Below are 17,080 nucleotides of genomic sequence, written 5' to 3' on the forward strand. Positions count from 1 at the left end.
CGGATCATCCCAAATAAGCAGCACCAAAGGTAGCTAAGTGACAGACACTTCCAACCAGCACTAAAGCCCCTATCCCAATCAAGGGCAAACATTTGCGACTGTTGGAGAAGGTAGCAAAATGCACGTTCACATCAGGGTTCGCTCAAGGGTGCAATCATTCGCAATACGTTTGATAAACATTTGCGACCACGAACGATCCCTGACAAACATGACAGCATGCACCACTTGCAAATGTTCGCCACTCAGTGCCGATAGGAGTAATGTTCAAGCTGAGAAGGAAGAGGCCACAGTAACAACTGTCGCACTGTTTGATAGCTCATTTGTAAGCTTTTTTTTTTGCAAAAAGAGTGAATGTGCCCTGAAATACTTCTAATCTATCTATCAGTGTCATTTTCTGCTCATATTTGATTTAGCCAACTTTTATTCCATGTCAATGATGTCTCACTAATGTACAGCTACTTTATGCCTCTGTGCATAGGAGGATCCAGCCCATTTTTAGGGCGGGAGCAGACGCCTGTGCTTACGTGCATGCAGAAGGCGGAAGGAAATTGTAGTTCGTATGCAGAAAAATAGACTAAAAACAGAGATAAAGAAAATAGAAGAAAATAATTGGGAATAGCAATACTTTAGCTTGAGGATTGATACTTCACCCTTTCATTCACCCCGTAACCTGATAACATGGTAAGATGTCTATTGTAGTAACCGCTGTCCCGAATAGGGTTAAATTTAAACACTCTGGATCAAAATATTGATATTTTGGTATCCGTCTGTAGTGCACACAAACTTGCAAACCTCAGTCAAATAAAGGCATTAATGACGGACATTGGATCAATGTATCAGTTTCAATATCTTACTAGACATTAAACGCATAGCTTGGTTACCTGCCTTTTGGTTGATGGTTCAGAGAGAGTGAGACTGAGCAGCGAAGGGACCTTGTACTGCATTAGTGTTCAGTAAATTATTTTATCACTTTTATGTCTGTCCTCACATTCAAAAGAACAAAGACACTTAACATATATCAGTGGATGTCTTTCTAGACAGGACATTTTCATTACTATTAATTACATCATGTGTTACGACTAAATTTGCTTGGTTGCGTTGTATGAGGAGATGAAGAAAAGGGAGAGACTGCCTTTCAAGAAAAGTGGTACACAACTTGGTAGGCACTTCTGAAATATACATATTGTCAACGTGTCTGTTGAGGAGCTGGTGTATATCAAAAGACGTCCTCCCGCAGATATTAGGGTTTACCCCATGTTTGTACTTTACAAATGCTTTTTTTTTGCGCTGTCATCATTGAAATAACCTTGATCAGATTTGTTTTATTCACAAACTTCCCTGCAGAATTCCGAAGCAAATTTAGTTGTTTTTTTTTTTTTTTTAGTGAAGTGCTACACCACTGCCACGAACAGTCCCCTCTCCTCCAGGTTTTGTAGCATGAGTAGAGCTGTCTAGAGCACCATTAAACCTCTGTTCCAAGAATTATCCCTGCTTCGATGTATTACTGTCGTGTTTATGCTGAAATAGCAGTTGGTAAATGACGGCAGTAGCCGGGCTAATTTCTATTAACCCACCGATGAAGTTTCACATTGTATGTTAGCATTAAGCTTGAACACTTAGCCTCTGAAAAGGAGGCTTGGAAAACTGCTAGCCGTGTGTGTGTGTGCGTGTGCGTTTGCGTGTGTGTGTGTGCGTGTGCGTGTGTGCGTGTGTGTCCGCATCCGTGCGCGCGCATGCGTACGCACGTGTGTGCATCATACAAATGTGCTTGAAAGCTGGCAAAATGTCAAGTCTTGTACTGTTTATGCATTCCCCAGGAGTTGTAGCTTCTTGTCTCTGTACACATCAACCCATTCATGAGATTCTATTTGGTACAACATCACATTAATATTTAACGCCAGCACACTGTGTATTGATGGTTGACCTTGAGGGTAAAAAGGCCATAACACTACTGAGCGACAGGTGTCATTGCCTCTTTTCACTAAGTGGCACTTTCATCGGACTATTTGCCAACCCCACAAATATGCCATGACCGGCGTGCAGATCTCCCAACTATCTCCTAAAAGGAAAAGAAAATACCTTTGAGTGTATTGCTCAGATTTTTTGGCGTCAAAACCTTTTGAGTACTCTTTGCAGGCATGAGGCAAATAGAAGCAAAATCATGTAAGAACTACAACTTTTATTAAAATCGATATCTCTCACATCATTCAACGCCTTGATGCAAAATCTGTTCATCCAGACAAAACAAACACACGTCGTATATTTTCATTTTAATCAATGTTAGCATTCATTCATCACATCTATGGTTTAACTTCATAAGCATAATAGGTTCGCTAAGTTTTTACTCCAAACCTCAATGTATTTCTCCAGAATGATACATTGATGAGATAATTCCAATCAAATGATTGAAACATGACTGATATTTCTGATTGGGCTGCGGTATTTATTCCAGCATTAGGTGATGCACTCACAGAGACTGCTTTTCAGTATTGTTGTTGTTGGTGTCGGACTGTTTTTGGCTGCTGGATGTGTATGTTGCACATCACCGGAACAACAATGTGTCAGACACACTCCCAGAAAATGCAGAAAAAGATGTTGCTAACCACTTTGTCCTCCTATTGCAATTCCATGACAGTGGGGATGCAGTAGAAAGATAGAAAGGAAGAAAATAAAAGTGAGGAAGAAAGAGGGAAAGATTGTGAGTGTCAGTAAGAGGCGCTGGCAGGACAGTCACATGCTCGAACAGCAATTCGAGTGGATCAGTTTGCACAGAAACATTTAAGCTCATGATCAATATTTAAACCCATCAAATGTTAAAATCTTGGACTGAGTCGCTTTGGGTACATATAGTAGGTAGGCACAAAAAGCACTCATGTAGTTCACCGGTAGGGGAGAAGGGGGGTGGAACAAGGAATACCGGTAGTATCCTCCAATGGTGAAATACAGTTGAGCAACCATAGTTAAATTCTGCATGAATATGTAAAAAAAAAAACAACAACAACAACAACTGGAAATTAACACATAGGGCTCTATAGTTGTCAAACCCAATTTGAATGAAGTTGGGACGTTGTGTTGAACATAAATAAAAACAGGAAACAATGATTTGCAAATCATGTTCAAACTATATTTCATTGAATACACAACATTTAATAACTAAGAATTTTATGGCTGCAACACTTTAACACAATGTCCCAACTTTATTGGAATTGGGTTTGTAGAAAGTAGAGCTGCGCTCAAGTGTAACGAAATGGGAAAATATCATGCCGACTTTCTTGGCAGTGCAAAGTTCAACGCGTTTGTTTGGGAATTTGTTTAATCTCTCTCTGCAATGTTGGGTGTTCCGGCACACCAAGGGGCTTTGACATGCGGCCGACGCACATGACAATTTCATGCCGTGTGTAAACTTTACTTTCCTAACTTTACACTTACAAGAACCACATCTAAGTTTTGCGCTGGGGGCAATTTGGATGAATTTGATTGATATGCAGATTAAGAGCTCTGGGGATCAATGTATTTTATTTATAAATATGACACTGAGATGTATCAAATCCTCGGAATCATGGCAGAGATCAATTAATTGGACGCATGATTATTTTCCTCTTTATGATATATTTGTGAAGACATTTTGCACCCCTCTATCTGCATCAGGACTCAAGCAGATCAGTGTCTTCAGCGTGCCTCTCGTGCACAGAATATAACAGAAATAAGCGGAGCTGCTCTAAGTGGTGGTGAAACAAGTCAGCTTTGTTCACGCCCACATCCGCGCAAAATGCCCTTTTTAAAACGTGCCACACTGCCGTGGCTTGAACGGGTCTGCAAAAATACCAAAACTCGATCATACCCCTAGAGAGATTTACGCCGCAACTCGCGCCAGACTTGCACTTGGTACAAAAACAGAGCCCATTGAGTTAACAGTGAACATAATCACAACAAAAATGTTGTCGACAGTCTCTTCTCGAGGGCAAAATACTGAAAAAAGTATGCGTTACAATGAGAGACACCACTGGCTCAATTCCCAGATTATGATGTCACTATGTAGCGCAGGGAGAAATTTTCCGGAGGGCAGGACATCTGCATGTGTGTCCATATTAATGGATATTTTCAGGCATGCAAACCAGTGTTACCTTATTTGACCGCAGAGACACTCGTCCTCCGCATCGAGCACAGAATTTCGTTTGGCAATATGAACAGAGGTGGCCACAGCCGTCAGCAAACTTGGTTTTGTGGCATATCCCGCAAGTTGGGGCTTCGCTCTTCTGTTCCTGAGCCTGCTTTGTCTCATCGCCCATCTTCTTGACCTGGTCCTTGTATGATTCAAACTGCTGGTGTAACTTCCTGTGGGCAGATAGGAGGGCATGTGTTATAAAGGTCTAACGATGACTGAGACACCCAGTTTAACAGCAATGTTTCGAGTTGGAGTCTTTCAAAAAGTGTTGTTTCTCTGATGTAGTTTTGCATTCAAAAAGGTGTTTATGATAAACAGCAAAACTTTCAGTTATGCATTCAAATGATCAAACTGACGAATCTAATGATAATGCTTCCTGTTGAAAAATGGATTGTGTACACCTAATGTAATGATTAGAAGCATCATCAAAATGCCAATAGAGCACTGACATAAGGTGGACATAAGGTGGAAAGAAAAAAAAACATCCAAGGGCTTAACATACAGACATTCATTTGGTGTTAACTGCTTTATATATATATATATATATATATATATATGCGCAGAAGGGCATTGGTAGAGATACCAGAGGAGCCAAACATCAGCTCCTGGTGGACAGAACAGTCGCACAAGACTGCAGGTCCCGACGTACCAACCTGTGCACAGCTTGGATTGATTACAAGAAAGCCTATGACTCGATGCCACATACATGGATCACTGAATGCTTGGAGTTGTATAAGGTGAACAGGACCCTAAGAGCCTTCGTTGCGAACTCAATGAGGATGTGGAAAACCACACTTGAAGCCAATGGCAAGCCACTTACCCAAGTGTCCATCAAATGTGGCATATACCAAGGTGATGCACTCTCCCCACTGCTGTTCTGCATAGGATTGAACCCCCTTAGCCAAGTAATCACCAAGACAGGCTATGGATACCGCCTCAGAAATGGAGCTACAATCAGTCACCTCCTCTACATGGATGACATAAAGCTGTATGCTAAGAGCGAAAGGGACATAGACTCCCTGATCCACACGACCAGGATCTACAGCAGCGACATCGGGATGTCATTCGGGCTTGAGAAATGTAGTCGGATGGTGACTAAGAGAGGAAAGGTAGTCCGCACTGAAGGGGTCTCACTCCCTGAAGGAACAATAGCAGACATTGAGGACAGTACTACAAGTACCTTGGTATACCACAAGCCAATGGCAACCTCGAACTGGCAACAAGGAAAGCGGCTACGGCCAAATACCTCCAGCGAGTGAGGCAAGTCCTAAGAAGCCAGCTCAATGGCAAGAATAAGACCCGGGCAATAAACAGCTATGCCCTGCCAGTGATCAGATACCCTGCAGGAATAATAAGGTGGCCAAAGGAAGAGATTCAGACCACGGACGTTAAGACCCGAAAGCTCCTAACCATGCATGGAGGGTTCCATCCCAAATCCAGCACCCTGAGACTGTACGCAAGCCGAAAGAATGGAGGCCGGGGACTAGTGAGTGTGAGAGCCACTGTCCAGGATGAAACATCCAAGCTCCATGAATACATCAAGGAGAAGGCTCCAACGGATGACGTCCTCAGAGAATGTCTCAGACAATGGGGAACAGAAGATGAGGCGCTGGAAGAGGGACCATCATGGGAGGACAAGCCCCTACACGGGATGTACCACCGGACCATAACTGAAGTGGCTGATCTCAAGAAGTCCTATCAGTGGCTAGAGAGGGCTGGCCTGAAGGACAGCACAGAGGCACTCATCCTGGCTGCTCAGGAGCAGGCCTTGAGCACCAGAGCCATCGAGGCCCAGATATACCACACCAGACAAGACCCAAGGTGTAGGTTGTGCAAAGAGGCACCTGAGACGATCCAACACATAACTGCAGGGTGTAAGATGCTGGCAGGGAAAGCCTACATGGAACGCCATAACCAGGTGGCTGGCATAGTCTACCGAAACATCTGTGCGGAGTATGGACTGGAAACCCCAAGGTCAAAATGGGAAACACCTCCGAAGGTGGTGGAGAATGACAGAGCGAAGGTCCTGTGGGACTTCCAGATCCAGACTGACAAGATAGTAATGGCGAACCAACCAGATATCGTGATCATAGATAAAGGGCAGAGGAAAGCCGTTGTAGTGGATGTAGCGGTCCCAAGTGATGGAAACATCAGGAAGAAGGAACACGAGAAACTCGAGAAATACCAAGGGCTCAGAGAGGAACTGGAGAGAGCCTGGAAGGTAAAGGTGACAGTCGTGCCTGTGGTGGTCGGAGCACTCGGGGCAGTGACCCCCAAACTAGATGAGTGGTTGCAACAGATCCCGGGAACAACATCGGACATCTCAGTCCAGAAATGTGCAGTGCTGGGAACAGCAAGGATACTGCGCAGAACCCTCAAGCTTCCTGGCCTCTGGTAGAGGACCCGAGCTGAATGAGGGATGGACACCACCCGAGGGGTGGGTGGGTGGATGGATGGATGGATGGGTGGGTGGGTGGGTGGATGGATGGATGGATGGATAGATGGATAGATGGATAGATGGATAGATGGATAGATAGATAGATAGATAGATAGATAGATAGATAGATAGATAGATAGATAGATAGATAGATAGATAGATAGATAGATAGATAGATAGATAGATAGATAGATAGACCCGAGCTGAATGAGGGACAGACACCACCCGAGGCGGGGTGAGACGAGGATTTTTTTTTATTATACTCTCTCTCTCTCTCTCTCTCTCTCTATATATATATATATATATATATATTCCCAGATTATGATGTCACTATATATATATATATATATATATATATATATATATATATATATATATATATATATATATATATATATATATATATATATATATATATATATATATATATATATATATACATATCCATCTATCTATCTATCTATATATATATGTATACACACTGTATATCACATCTGTCTAATTGCGTTACCAACTCTGTCCTTTAGATGGCCTCCTACTGACACAGCACGTGATCTTTTACAGAAGATGCTGAACTCTTGACACTCCTGAGAGGCTACTGAAAACACAAGGGCCTCTACATGCATTTTGTATGACGCATGCCAATGGAGTGTCTCCTTAGAAACGAAACACTGGGCTGACTTCATAATATAGCGAATAGAATTGGTTTCTCCCCACATATCCCCTGCAACATTCATTAGTGCTTGTGAATTATTGAGTAGTGCTATCCTTTTACCACATACAGGTCTGTGTTTGAGTGAAACATGCTTCCTTTACCTTCAGCCAGTGCTTTGGTGGCTAAGTATAGCGGCCATCCACACAACCTGATAAGTAACTTGTGTGCGTGCACGCTTTTGTTTGTGAGCATGTGGCATCAAGACATGAAGGTGTGCCAGCAGCATGACCCTTGTGGCACTGCTGGATTAGAAGTGTCAAAGCCATTGTGTGATAAACAAGCCTAGATCAGAGTGTCGCCTTGTTCAACACATCTCACTGAATCTCATTTGTTGACAGAAGGTCTGATATCAGGGTGACGAAAACTGTTATGCTAGTTAAATGGTCAGTGTCAAAGAGGAGCGGAGACTACAAAACACACTTCCTCTGCTATTTCATGCTAAGATTCTATCCTTCACACACCCTTCTCTTTATACTGGTCATGCATTATAGTTCTTCACCAGTGCACTGCATACAACTACCACTATAATAAACATTTTCAATGAATACCACTATTCTCTTTGCAAAGAGTGGCTTTTTGATCTCATGAGATTGTACGGGTGTACCTAATGAGTCTACTTCCTAGAAAAAGCCCAAAGTCGGGAAAAAAAAATAAAAGTGAGACTGCCTATCAGTGATCATATTGTATGCTGCTCATTGAACCGACACATGCCAGCAACATTAATTTGAGCTCTCTTACCTCTGGGCTGTGCCCGGGCAGGGACATGCTGCCAGTAACGTGAGTCTCTTGTTTGTACATATGGCACAATATGTTCAAAGCCAGGGTGAACGACACACTGCCATGAAGCTGATGTTCATGCTGCTCTATTACGGTACTTTTTATAGTTAATCATAAGGTTATAACAATAACATGTTGAGAGCATGTAAGTGAGATAAACCAAACCTTTATTGTAATCATGATGGGACATGAGAAATACAAAATAAATTGGATTTGCTTAAATCGATCAAATGCTCCATGGAGCATCGTGCTCAGCATCGCATTCACAATAAAACTTACTTAATAAGCACAAGGCTACCATTCCTTTTGTGAAAAGCATGCTCTCCACATACCCACCGCATTCAGCATTTTTCATTCAAGCAAAGGCCCACTTGCCAATGTTTTGTCTTCTGTGGGATGGTGTGGTGTGTGTTCAGTTTAATATTTATATTAAATCATATTTTTGTATGTGGTCAACATTGAATTCAGCCAACCCAAAAAAAAGTCTTCGGAAGCTACCAAAAGCTTTCGCTGTTGCCAGACTCAAATTGAGAAGCAACTAGTTGCCATGAGTGTTTGATTTACAATAACAACGCTAATTATAAGCATTTGCAACCACAATCTAGTTACCAGATGAGCTAACAGTTAGCATAGATTTTTCTAGGCCTGTCACTTAGACCAGTAGTTCTATTATTTGCTGCTGCTACTCCTCCTCCTACTAATAATAATACTACGAACACCACCACCATCATTACTTTTCCTCCTCCTCGTCCTCCTACTACTACTACTATATTTTCTTCTTTGTTTGCCAGGATCCATTAAAGAAAACAAATCTGACAAAAAAAAGAAGAGAGAAACAATGGGATTGGACTCAGTCAGTCTGTAAAATATTACAAAGAAATGGAAACGCTGGTGAAACTTCCCAGGAGTGATTAGGCAACAACAAATTACTCCAAGGGTTGACATGGTGTGGTATGACCTTGAACGGATAGTTCATGCTCGCCCCTCTAATATAACTGTGTACCAAGACTCAAAGAAGACGCTTGATTTCAGTGAATGCTGCAAAGGGTGGCACTACAGGTTATTTGCTTCAGGAAATTGCTTCTGTATAAAGGTCCAAATACCGGTAGGTTGCCTCCCTTTAGAAAATCTTTTGAAACTGCATTTTATATTTACTTGGGCTACTTTTGTGAGAAATCAAAATGAGTTTAATGATTTGAATTATTTAAGTTTGATAAATGTACAAAACAGGAAGAAATCAGAAACACTCACAAATGTTGAGGCTTAATTGTTAAAATTTATATATTTTAATTGTATGTAAAATTTCAAATTTAACAGTCCAATCAACCTTATATTCCTGCAGAATTGCGAGTCAAATTATATTTTAAAAAATTAAGAACGGGACTTATGTAACAATTAAGAAACCCATTGTGTTTTGAAAACACAATGACAGATTTATGTATTTATCATGAATAAATCCCATGTGATTAAAACACCAGAACTATACTGTACTGTATCGGGTTGTATGGCTGTGTATGCTGAGGGAGACTGTGTTTGATCTATTACTTACGCGTCTGGCTCAGGCTCCGTGTCATTTTGGGACTTTTGCTGTGGCTGAAGAACATTATTTACCAGCTCAGTGATCCCACTAAAGGGAAACCACCTGTTCAAATAAGCAAATAAGCATGACACGTACAACGCAGCTAGTCATCACTTGGGAAAACAGTCTGTGATTTCCAGGAAGTGAACAATACTTGGGTACATTCACTACAACCAGAATAGAGAGAGAGAAGGGCACGGCAGAGAAGCAACTAGTTTCCTAAAACGAGCAATAGTTGAATAGAAATCCAGAGACAGAGGGAATGCTAAAGTGAGGAAGCGCTACAGCCAATGGAAATGAGAGCAGCCTCAAATGCTCAGCTGTGGAAAGGAGACACTTTAGGGGTCAAGTTCGTCCATACAGTAGATTTGGTTTAAGAACATCCACAGCACAGGAAGGTAGTGTTTGGGAAGAAGTAGAGATTCTATTTCAAGGCTACACAAGCCAGCCCAGGTGCATACAACACACAAGGTGAGAAAAACAGCCACAGACATAGGGACATTGTATGACTTTAACAAGGATGTTCGAAAGGAAACTGCATTGTCATTAATGTCATGGAAGTCATCTGTTTAGCACACAAAGTGATGCTCTCTGACAACAAGCAGCTGCATTCCATGAATTTAGTGACATTTCCTTCCTCCTTGTCTTAAACGCAGGGGACAGAGCCAGATGAAGCACTTAACACCAAATGACAGGAAGAAGTGTCAAAGCCTAAAGCACTCTGGTTAATGCAGTTTACTTACTGCGCTGACTGAGGCTTTGGTCCTTCTTTGATCCTAAAACATAAATCAAAAAGGTGCACAACTCAGAACACAAATGGATGAGGAAAACACAAGCAACAAAATATAAAAATCTCAAACTGGTCTGAAAATGTGCGACATAAATGAACTGAAAGAATACATGTATGATGTCGATGAGAGGAAGACAATATGGTGATTGCCGATTATAATGGCGATTACAATAATGGGATGAGGGGGATTTTGAAAAAGATGCATTCCAAAAAGATGTTTATTTGGACAAACTTATCGATGTATGCCACATGCTTACACCCCTGTATTTATTCCTCACTTTCACAACAAATGTCGGCAGATCACTGATTCAGGGAAAACAAGCCAATGTATCAGTTTAGTGATATAAAATGCATTGCATGCAATAACACAAATAGCTTACACAAAAAATAATATTGATAACAGAATTACATGCATAACTAGTTCAGGGTACGAGCCTCAAATTGGAATCTCCTTGAACATTTGGCATCATGCCTAATACATCAAACATAAAATTATTACTGCGCTGGCTTTAAATTAGTTTAAAAATGATGTCATCTCATGACGATGTTAAACTAAGCCACAATTTAGGAATGGTAGTTGGCCATCGTGACTCCACCAGAACAGGTAGTTCCGGAAACTGTGAAGACATAGTTTGAAGTTGCCAAAAGTGAGCGAGCCTACTGTTTTAACTTTTGTGGAACAATGTTAACTCTATCAAGAGACAAATAAAATGGGTTTGTAAAATGCACACGTTATGCATATGGAGCGGGTCGAAAACCACTCTCCTCAGACATTAAAGAAAACCAACTGAACAGCACTTATAAAGTGAGGTCAAAAAACAAATCTGAGTCAAAAAGTATAACAAGACAGCCTCCAGTAAGCAGCATCGAAATCACACAGCATCAAATTGTTTTACAATGGTGAGAGTGAGAAGCTCTAGTCCTGTTTACCCATCAGTCTTGCTGCTCTCTTTCCGGGTGAGCCAGTCCATATTTATCCTCTCTCTCTGTGTTTTCCCAGTGACCTACAACGTTGTTCTTTATTGATCCCATCAGTCTTGTCTCTGTGGCCGCATTACAAGCCTCATATTTATCCGACTTAGCACTCTCCCTGCCAGCTTGTCGACTGGACAGAAAGTATGAGGGCTGTCTCGAAGCACAAGCCTCTGTGGACTCAGATCCCACGTGAGTTGTGTGCTCCTGTACTTGACTGAATGTGCGTACATGTTAGTGTGGGAGCAGTGTATTATTTGCCATGAGGCAGTAAAATGACCGAGTAAGAAATGTCACAAGTGATGTAGTCACTATCCTACCATCTGAGGAGGGCAGTAGAAAATATTGACCCTCCCCCCCCCCCCAATTTGTGTGAAGCCAGTCTTACTATGTCTGGTGCTACACTGCTCTCTAGTGGACAAGTGGCCTTCAAAACTAACAATCCCACAGCAAGTATGAAATGGATGAAACAAAATGTGTCTATGTTAAAGTGTTTGTGTATACTAATAGTGAGGTATATGTGCACAATTATGCGGCTTATCCTTGAGAACCCATCCAGTATTTATCACTACTCAAGGCCAATCCAGAGACAGACAACCACTCATTCTTAGCTTTTGAAAATTTAGCATCTACTATTAATCTTACATCCATATTTTGGACTCTTGTGCGTGTTGATCTTGTTGTTTTATGATTAGTATTTTTTTCATTAATGTTGTGAGTGAGCTGGAGCCTTTTCCAGCTGACTTTGGCTGAGAGGTGCGTACCACCTGGACTGCTTGGCAGACAATTACAGTTTGTCCCTTCTTTAATCATTAAAAATTGTGATTGAGAATTGCAAGCTTTTTAAAATCAAAATTTTGTCTGCAAATGTAGACAACGCACCAATATTTTTTTGAAGATGTTTGTTTACCTCAAATGGTAATAAAGCTCCAAAGCTAACCGGATTGATGCAGGCCGGAAAATGAGACAGAGGCCAACTAAAATACTCCATGATTTTTTACAATGTGACACTCTGAATAGTTCTCTAATTCTTAGATGTGCAAAGCAATTTTTAGAGTAAAGTTAACACTTTTAACCATCCAACAAAATGAGCATCAGGGCATGACTACCCACTGCAGATAAAATGTGAAATGAGCCATGGAAGCGTTGCGATAAAAACACTTAATTCTACCACAAAAACTAATTCCGTTGACATTTTCAGCAGATATTGTAAATATAAGGTAATTTTCATGAGTAGAAGAATAATCTTACAAAAAAACTGTCTGGTAAAATATGGGTTCTCTATTAATTATACATTTTTGTTTGGGGGGAAAAAATCACCGCAGAGGAAAAAGAGTAGCCCTTACTTTCCCGTTTAATCTCTCCGCCTCTCACCTATAAACCAGCTGCTTCACAGAAACATTGATGTGACAGCTCGAAGAGCTATGAATCATCATTTTCTCCCAGTGCTGAGACAAGGTCGGCAGTATGACACATGCACCTCAACAGATCCAACAATTTCTGATTGGCAGTACATGGGCCATGTTCACTATTTGAGCATGGTTAAAAAGAAAACAACAAAAATCAGCACTGAACTAAATGGGAAAATTAACAGCAATTACAAATAATTTCTTATATGAGAATAAAGTCCAAGCTCAAAGAACATTACCATCACTTAATATCTGTAGCTACATATTACAAAAGTCTTTATTATCCATTTAATTGTTTATAGAAACATTTTAAACAAATACTGAGATGCAGCTTCATCTTGGCATCTGCAACAGACACAGTCTTTGATAAAAGATCTCATGCTTAAGGTAGTGAACCCTGAGGGCCCTCGGCATCCACCACGGATTGAGTGATAATTGGATCATAAGGGAGTCATCTGGCTCAGTGGGTAAATACCGACTACATATATCATTGACACACACCCAGCCAGCCAGTTCTGGCACGGGCTGAAGTTAATGATAGTCTGAAATCCTTCAGAGTCAAATGACCAACAGGGAAAAGTGACTGCTGGAATATGGACATTATGCTGACATGCATGAGATCAATACACATGACATATGGATGCTGGTTAGGGAATACTGTGGATGACCTATCACACTTTTGTAATGCACAAGAGCCTAAACAAGATTTACTGGAAAACAGACTTGAATCATCAATGCGTCGTCAATATACAGAGACTCCAATTGAATGCTATTTTTACCAGCACACACTGAAAAGTTGGCCCCGTTTGCCATCATATTGGGCGTACTGTCAAGCCCTGTTAGACCTCACGTCGTCCTACAGTTGCACATTTTGCTTCTTCTTTGGCTTTCGGCTGCTAGTTGGGACACGGACTCTCAAAAAAGACTGACACTCAAACCTAACACATGTCCAGCGTTTTCAGGTTTCATTCCCGATGACATGACTTTCAGTCAGAGTTGATCGCCAGTAGCCTCATGGGTGAGTGAGCAGAAGGAGCAGAGAGTGAAAATATTTGAGCTAACCACCAACTGGTTAGTTGCTGTACTGTTTTTTTCCTTTTTATAAATGGTAGTGTTTTAATGTTCCATGGTGAGGTTGACTTGTTTTTATGTGTGTGCTTGCGTGTGTGTGTGTGTGTGTGTGTGTGTGTGTGTGTGTGTGTGTGTGTGTGTGTGTGTGTGTGTGTGTGTCAGAGGGGGAGGAGGGCATCTCCCACTTAACTTTAATTACCCCCTTTATATACAACATGTTACAGGAATTAAGTCACAACTGAGAAAATTAAAAAGGTCTCACCACAATCTTTACTCTGATGTATGTATGTATGTAGGTATGTTGTTTATGGTTTATTGTACATTTCTTTGACCCCTTGGTAACAACAATATCTATGAAACTCAAGATCAATTGTGACCAATAACCATTTTTACTGAATTATTTATTGTGTGTAAAGCCTGCACTTTAAGGTTACTGTGTCACCAACAGATATAACACACAGTGGCATTATCAAGTGTAAAGAGGTTTTGTATCACTGCATTTTATATTATTACAAATCAGCGTATATGTCAAGTGCTTCAATGCGCAGTATTAGTCTTGTCAAATTTAGCATTATACGTGCTATTTGTGTGTGTGCCTCGCGATTGGCTGGCAACCTGTTCAGGGTATCGCCCGCCTCCTGTCCGAAGACAGCTGGGATAGGCCCAAGGACGCCCCACAACCCTTGTGAGTAGGAGCGAATCAGAAAATGGATGGATCGATGGACATGCTATGAGTACACTTTGGCTTTAGTCACCAACCGTGAATTATAATGGTTAATTTCCATCAAAGGTCATTTCAAGTCAAGTCAGAGCAGATAAAACACACCTTTCATTTTCCATAACTTTTTCATTAGCATAACAATTCCTCAGTAAATGGGCTATATTTTTGTACAGGTCTAGAGTGAGATGTGTAAATCTAAATCTGCACAGCGGCTGGTTTGGATTGGGTTTTGGGTGGTGTTTTTCGAGAGTCATGCAGCTTGGTGCAATGGACGTTTTGCGCCATTGTGGGTATGAAGAAACGCCCTTGACATCAGAACGTCCAGTATAGGCCGGCACGAAAATCAACATGTGCCAAATTTTACACTCAAGCACAGCTGCACTGCCTAACAAATGCGTCATTTTTTTTCCTGTCATCCACTTGCAGGAAATCAACATCATTATGTAAAAGGAGAGCATCTTCAAAACTGTAGGAGTGTAGCTCATTAAAAGACACATCATTGCCACTTGCTCATTCTAATGTATGTACAGGTAGTAGGCCAAAGCACTACGATTCCTCTTTAGACAGGCAATGCTGTTGACTTCTTCTGGCAAAGGGAGCTGGAAAAGTGTTGGGAGGTAAGAGGCTATGTGGGTTGGTTGTTGGCCTTAAAAACGGGATAGAATTGAATCCAAAGGGCACAATCATCTGAACAGGTAATTTAACAGTACACAAGTCAAACCTCCGGACCAAAGTCTAGCATTCAGAAAGATGAACAGAAGCTGGTGACTGCGGATTTTCTGCACAACAGGGAAGTGTTTAATCTGTTGCCATATATAACTAAAATCCATCTGTTTCCTTAGATTACTTGCCAGGTTTCCAAAAAGCTCATTCATGTCTCCCCTCTTCGATTCCCAAATGGAGAGTCAGCTGATCAGCAGCTCATACATTCACAAATACATTTCCAAATCAAGACTTGGGGAAACATTGACCATGGAACAGGCAATAAATAAATGAATGAACGAATGAACGAATGAATGAATTATGTGATTAAATAATTTCCTATTTTTCTCATTTCAGCTACAGATCCAATTTGGACAACAAAACCAAAAACATTATCCTTAGAGAGGTATGACTGACTGGTGACTAGTCCACCGTGCTGTCTACTTTTCACCCAATGTCAACTGGAATAGGCTACAAAAATGGTGTAGCAAATGGATCGGTAAATGGTTGACTTTTCTGTGGTATCATGTTGAGGAGTGTCCTTTGTATTTTGTCCATCTCGTATTGCAATGTGAGGTGGCCAAAAAATAGAAACACATATTAGTAACATTTGGCCAAATGCAATGACGGAATTTCAACACACACTTTAATCAATAAAGTACATTGCTCAGGAGTTGGGCTGGTATGAACTTCAACTTGAAACTTAATTCTTCACCTTACCATTACATTTGGGACAAATCTGAACTCTCTGCTCTTTAGGGAAACATTTGTTCTCCAGCATGACCTAAACCTGTGCACAGACAGATAAAGCTCTATATGCATGGGTGGAGGAGTTTGAGCACTTAACTGGCGCTGGCTGAACCTCATTAAATACCGGTAGTTTTGGTATGAACTAGAACAGAAATTGCAGGTCAGGCTCTGGCATCCAACATCAGTGACATCTGACCTCACAAATGCTGTCCTGAACGAATGGACAAAAATGCCAACAGACATATTGCCAAAATCTTGTAAGACTTCTTAGAAGAAGGAAAGCTGCGAATGGGAATTTTTTCCTGACATTTTGCATTTCCTGTAGACCCATATTTTGGCCTCTATTGTGTATTGTCATGGTCACGATCTTGCTTGTTTGTTTTCATGTTGGTTATGTCTTCTTTTAGAAGTGAATACTTGGCCGCCTTCTCTGTCTTTATTTTTTCATCCCTTTGGATCAGTTGCTTTTTTGGCAAATGACGATGTTCCATGTTAACATCACACTTCTTCCCGCTTCTAGCTAAATGGTACCTCTGGGAGTAGTCCAGAGAGCCAGCCTTAAATTTAACCCGCTGCACCATCACTTGGGTCATAACCCTTTACTTTAGCCAGATATCAAACTGCAATAATCAGACAGAGGCTCCTGAACCTAGTATCATGCCCTCCTCGAACTCGCTGCTATTCCAGCATCAAATGACTTCATAAGCACCAGTTCTGTCCAGTCTTGCTATCAACCAATTATTTTTTTGTCTCACAGCCAGTCTTAGCTTGCTCGTTTAACCGGGTGAGACAATCTTATAACTGGAGCAACTGGGAATTGAATTTCCTCGGACACAAACGGAACTAAAAAAACAAACAAAAGCTGCCTTCATCCCATTACAAATACCTGACATTGGCTACACACATCTGTCTACTCACAACGTATGTGATCCACATCTAAACAAAAACACACCCACAAAATCTCCATGAGGTTGTTGTGAGTAACTGGGTGC

General features: G+C 41.1%; 2 protein-coding genes across 29 annotated transcripts in view; one reads left to right on the forward strand and one right to left on the reverse strand.

Annotated features, from left to right (window-relative positions):
• Positions 1-6,603, forward strand: part of LOC127600296 (uncharacterized) — a 109,165-nt gene extending 102,562 nt beyond the window's left edge. For 2 of the 4 annotated variants that reach the window (XM_052064774.1, XM_052064775.1), the window contains exon 2: positions 5,987-6,563. In XM_052064774.1, the coding sequence (XP_051920734.1) occupies positions 5,987-6,563 (577 nt within the window). Of the gene's footprint in view, positions 1-5,986 lie in introns of all 4 variants that reach the window. The other 2 variants (XM_052064772.1, XM_052064773.1) reach the window with 2 other exon arrangements.
• The window catches only part of rims2a (regulating synaptic membrane exocytosis 2a), a 155,479-nt gene that overhangs the window by 121,164 nt on the left and 17,235 nt on the right, over positions 1-17,080 (reverse strand). For 17 of the 25 annotated variants that reach the window (XM_052064605.1, XM_052064598.1, XM_052064595.1 and 14 more), the window contains exons 3-6: positions 10,417-10,449; positions 9,644-9,736; positions 4,125-4,335; positions 2,604-2,615 (exon numbers count right to left, since the gene is read on the reverse strand). The exons of 1 other annotated variant lie outside the window; for it this stretch is intronic. In XM_052064605.1, coding sequence (XP_051920565.1) covers positions 2,604-2,615; positions 4,125-4,335; positions 9,644-9,736; positions 10,417-10,449 — 349 coding nt within the window. The remainder of the gene's footprint in view (positions 1-2,603; positions 2,616-4,124; positions 4,336-9,643; positions 9,737-10,416; positions 10,450-17,080) is intronic. 7 more of the 25 variants (XM_052064599.1, XM_052064592.1, XM_052064604.1 and 4 more) reach the window with 3 other exon arrangements.

Source organism: Hippocampus zosterae, chromosome 5 (genome assembly GCF_025434085.1).
Source record: "Hippocampus zosterae strain Florida chromosome 5, ASM2543408v3, whole genome shotgun sequence".
NCBI lineage: Eukaryota > Metazoa > Chordata > Actinopteri > Syngnathiformes > Syngnathidae > Hippocampus > Hippocampus zosterae.